General features: G+C 58.5%; 1 protein-coding gene across 1 annotated transcript in view; it reads left to right on the top strand.

Moving 5' to 3' along the window:
- Window positions 1-4846, top strand: part of LOC103581392 (DNA dC->dU-editing enzyme APOBEC-3A-like) — an 8350-nt gene that overhangs the window by 1061 nt on the left and 2443 nt on the right. The window contains exons 3-7 of the mRNA XM_008563237.1: window positions 34-63; window positions 282-396; window positions 2066-2204; window positions 4003-4285; window positions 4723-4838. Coding sequence (XP_008561459.1) covers window positions 34-63; window positions 282-396; window positions 2066-2204; window positions 4003-4285; window positions 4723-4838 — 683 coding nt within the window. The remainder of the gene's footprint in view (window positions 1-33; window positions 64-281; window positions 397-2065; window positions 2205-4002; window positions 4286-4722; window positions 4839-4846) is intronic.

Raw genomic sequence — 4846 nt, 5'->3', positions numbered from 1 at the left:
ACAGGCAGGGGCTTCGCAGGCTGTGCTGGGAAGGGGCCCAGGTGAACGTCATGTCCTTCCAAGGTGAGAAGTGGGGGCGGGCTTCTGGGCTTTGGGAGGGGCCAGGGTGAGGGAGGGCAGGTGTGCGATGCAGCAGGATGAGGGCCCCAGGGCAGCCGCACAGGACGGAGCCAGCCCTGATCCCAACTGGCCGCCAGGAGACAGGCCCCAGGGAGGGCGGCCCGGAGGTCAGGGAGCAGGGCCCGCTCAGCCCTGGCTGCTTCCTGCCTCTTCTATTTCAGAATTTCAAAGCTGCTGGGGAGAGTTTGTGTACAACCAGGGAATGCCCTTCAGGCCTTGGAAGAAAGTGACGACAACTTTTCACTTCCTGAACTCCATGCTGGGGGACATTCTCAGGTGAGGGGCTTCCTGGGGCTCCTCACCTCCCCCTGTCACCTCAGCTTCCCTGTCACCTCGGCTCGCCCCCTCAGGCCTTCCCTCCACTCTGACCAGCTCCCCTCCCTGCCTGGCCTCCTGCCTGGCCGGCCCTGGGCTGCTCCCCATCACCGTCTCCTCCCTGCTTCCCTGGGCCCCTCCTGGAAAAGACCCCTTTCTCCCTGCGGAGCCACCTCCATGCAGCCCAACGTCTCCTTCCCCCCAGCCTCAGAGCCCCCCTAACCTGGCTCCTGCCATCACGACATAGCAACCGAATCTTGTGTTACACTGAACATAAACGGGCACGAAAACACATAAGCGTGAAAATCAGAAGCTTTGAGAAATATCCTGCGAGGCAGCCTTGACTTATCAGAGAAGGCACCTCCTCCGTGAAGGTGACCCGTAGCTGCCAGGGCTGCCTTAATAAGCGCCCGAGACCAGGCGCCAGTCACCAGGGAGTGACTTCTCCCGGTTCTGGAGGCTGGATGTGCACGATCAGGGGCTCAGCAGGTCACTTCTCCTGAGGCCCCTCTTCCTGGCTTGCAGAGGGCCGCCCTCTCTCTGTGTCCTCACATGGTCTCTCCTCTGTACGCACACGTCCCCCGTGTCTCTCTGTGTCCTGATTGCCTCTTGTTGTAAGACACCGGTCAGGTCTGGTCAGGACACACCATCGGCCTCACTTTAACTTGTCACCCTTTAAAGTGTGTGTCTCCAAGTGCTCTCATCCCCTCAGGTACCGGGGTTAGGGCTTCCACACACGCATTGGGGGGACCCAATCCAGCCCGTGACAGTGACCGAGGGCCTTTGTGGCCGAGCCTGGGTGGGGAGCGTGGATGGAACAAAGCAGTCCTTGTTCTGTGGGTCGGCCTCCTGGGTGACCCCTCACCTGACGCTGCCACCCCTTCCATCCACCCCTGCTGCCCCTCGAGTCCCCAGCCCGTCACTCCCCTTCACCCCCAGCCCTCCCAGAGAAGCAGCTGGCGTGGGCTGCAGCCTGGGGAGGGTGCTGCAGGGGGAGCCGCAGGAACACGTCCAGTGGTCACGTTCACACTTAAGTAAGATTTTAGGAAATAACATGAGGCCGGAGACTGTGTGAGCTTTTCCAAAAAGCAGAATAGAACATAAGACAGGCCCCCAAGGCCCAAATGGGACAGAGAAAAGGCAGTGCGGGCCTCGAGGTGAAGCAGCAGCAAACCCCTGGGTCCTGGACCTAAGGAGCCAACCCCAAGGGAGTGTGGGGAGCAGGCGAGGAGCATGGAGATCATGGGAGGAGCACGGAGAGCAGGAGAGAACACACGGAGCAGGGGAGAAGCACAGAAAGCAGGGGAGAAGCACGGAGAGCAGGGGAGGAGCACGGAGAGCAGGCGTGCAGCACGGAGAGCAGGGGAGGAGCATGGAGAGCAGGGGAGGAGCACGGAGAGCAGGGGTGCAGCACAGAGAGCAGGGGAGAAGCACTGAAAGCAGGGGAGAAGCACGGAGAGCAGGCGAGGAGCATGAGGAGCAGGTAGGAGCACACGGAGCAGAGGAGGAGCACGGAGAGCAGTGGTGCAGCACGGAGAGCAGGGGAGGAGCACGGCACGGAGCGGGGGAGGAGTGTGGGGTGGTCTTACGAGGAATCTCTGTCTTGAGTTTCTCCCACCTTTGTTCACAGGGGCTTGGATGAAGACACATTCACTTACAACTTTATAAATGACCCTTTGGTCTCTGGGCGGCACCAGACCTACCTGTGCTACAAGGTGGACCTCCTGAATGGTGACACATGTATCCGACCTGGCTGCCTGCGTAACCAGGTGACCTTCCCGGCCCAACTGCATCGAGTCAGTGCCCTCCCCAGTCCAGGCACAGTCTCAGGTAGAGGCCCTCAGTGGCACATGTGTGTCCCATAGTCCCTGTCACCTCTGGTCCCTGCAGCTGCTGACGCTCTGTCCTGAAGTCAGGTGGACACATGGGCTCAGGTGACTCTCCATGCTTGGTGGCTACAAGCCCACATTGGAAACTGGTCACATGTTCCAGGGCCTGGTCCCACTACCCAGTGTCACCTCTGGTTCCAAGGTTCAGCCACTTACTTGCCTCTGTGTCCCTGAGGAGGAGTCAGGAGCAGAAGGAAAAGGCGTCTACACAAGGACCAGGGGGTGTCAGGTGTGCCCAAGGCCAAAGAGGTTCCTGAGGACCATGCCCAGGACTCCCCTCCTGAAAACGACTCTCACAGAGAACATCTTTAGAAGGGGTCAACTTGAGCATTAGGGCCTATGTGACATCACAGGGCAGGGGCCGCAGCACCTGCTCATGGGCGTATTCCTGGCAGAAGCGAGACAGAGGCAGGAGAGGCCGTCCTGAGATCCTATCCTGGCCGCGGTGGAGCCCACAAGAAGGCCAGGGAATGGGCACCATGTCAGGATGTCAGGGATTGTCAGGCATTTGGGGAGGAGCAGGGACTGGCCAGGCCAGGCGGCCCCAGAGCCCGAGGGACCTTCTTCCCTGGCCCTGCTCAGGACGGGCTCTGGCAGGGGAGGTTCAGTTCTGCTGGGCTCTGGTCCAGGGTGTGGGGCTGCTCTGGTCACTACTAGGAAATGGGCCTGGCAGGACACACCTACTGCCTTGGAGGGACTTGCAGGGTTGCTGGTCCCCACAACTGTCTCAGGGGCTACACCTTCCCCAGGGACGTCGCACGGCCCCTTCTCCACTCTTCCTGGGTCAGCCATCACACCCCTCACCCTCTCCGCACCCTCCCGTCAGCTCCCTCTCTGCCCTGGCATCTTAGACTGACCTGCTCCCAGCACTCTGCAGTTTAGGGAAGTCTCCATAATTCTATGAGTCACAACAATGACAATCATCCCATGACCCAGGGACGTCCCCCCTCGGAGTGGAACATGCCAGGGTTCCATCCGCCCATTCTTCTCGGCACAGGGAGCCCTTTGGGAGGAGTCTGTATCACTCTGGGTCTGTGCACAGGGTGAAGCACAGGGTAGAAGCTTCTAGAAGTACTGGTACACAAGCAAGGATGAGTGGTAGGGGAATAGCTGGGTAGGGGGTAAATCCCCCCATGAAGGAGCACACCCAGGTCACTGGCATCAGTCCCCCGACCTTGGGCTCAGCTGGCCTCCCCGTCCCTCCTCCAGCTCGTCAGCTCCTCCCTGCAGAGACCACCTGGGTGAGGGTCCCGAAGGTACTTATATGTAGAGCAAAATTAGAGGGGGCTCAAAATTCAATAATCAGAGAAATCTTATTAGAAAGAAATATTTAAAAATCCTAATGTAATGCACAAATTCCTTGGAGAACGAAACATGAGCATTTAAAATGAAGACACACGTAACAGTGCTGCGTGGAGTACATGGGAGCCGAGGCTGAGTCAAAAGCCATTGCTCCTGATCTACCTGCATTTAAATGGTTGATATTTTGTTTATCTTGGAGTTTCAGCATTAATTTCGAAATGTTAATGATTGTGCTGAAAGCCATTCATCTTGATCACCACATGCGGTGCCCTCTAATTTTGTGCTGGAGCCAGTGCCTCGCCAGCCTGCGCCTGCTCCTGCCCTCCCTCCCTGTCCCCAACAAATGACCTCACGCTTCTCTTTCTCTTTCTCACAGGGTGGTTATGAGCCCAGGCTACGCCGCCATGCAGAGCTGTGCTTCCTGGACCTGCTGAATTCCTGGCAGCTGGACCCCGCCCTGCGCTACAGGGTCACCTGGTTCATCTCCTGGAGTCCCTGCTGCAACTGTGCCCAAGAAGTGGCTGCATTTTTGGGTTGGAACAGCCACGTGCAGCTGCGCATCTTCGCTGCCCGCATCTATGACTGGCTCCCAGGATACGAGCAGGGGCTGCGCACACTGCAGGGGGCTGGGGCGCAGATCGGCATCATGAACTTCGAGGGTCAGAGTGGAACCCTTGGGGTGGACGGGGGTGGTGGATAGAGACAGGACCCTGGCAAGTTGCTGGAAAGGGGTGCAGAGGATTAGCAGGTAGAGAGGCCTTCGTTTGCTGCCTGCAGAGGCCATGGCTAGATCTGGGACCACACTTGGGGCTCTATTGGAAGAGACAGTCCAGGCCAGGACACGGGGTCCCGGGGAGGGAGGGAAGGTGTTTGGAAGTGGAAGAAGGACTTGGGGGCTTCCAGAAAGAGAAGAACTGGGCTGGCTCAGCTTCCAGTGGGAAGAAAGAGTTTGCTGAGGAAGCCAAGTCCCTAGGGAAGGAAATAAAAAGCAGTGGACTGAAATTATGATGTGCAAGTCTGTCCCCAAGAGTCATAGACCCTGTTTTCTCTCCCTCCCCACAGCTGGAGGCTGACTCTCTCCGCTGTCTGGTTTCAGGGTTTAGGCACTGCTGGGACACCTTTGTGGACCACCAGGGAAGGCCCTTTCAGCCATGGCGTGGGCTGGATGAACACAGTCAAGCCCTGTGGAGGAGGCTGCGGGACATTCTCCAGGTGAGGGT

The sequence above is a fragment of the Galeopterus variegatus genome, unplaced genomic scaffold, assembly GCF_000696425.1.
Source record: "Galeopterus variegatus unplaced genomic scaffold, G_variegatus-3.0.2 Scaffold12944, whole genome shotgun sequence".
NCBI classification, from domain to species: domain Eukaryota; kingdom Metazoa; phylum Chordata; class Mammalia; order Dermoptera; family Cynocephalidae; genus Galeopterus; species Galeopterus variegatus.
Note: the sequence above shows the minus strand (reverse complement) of the source record. Positions and strands in the feature narration are given on the sequence as shown.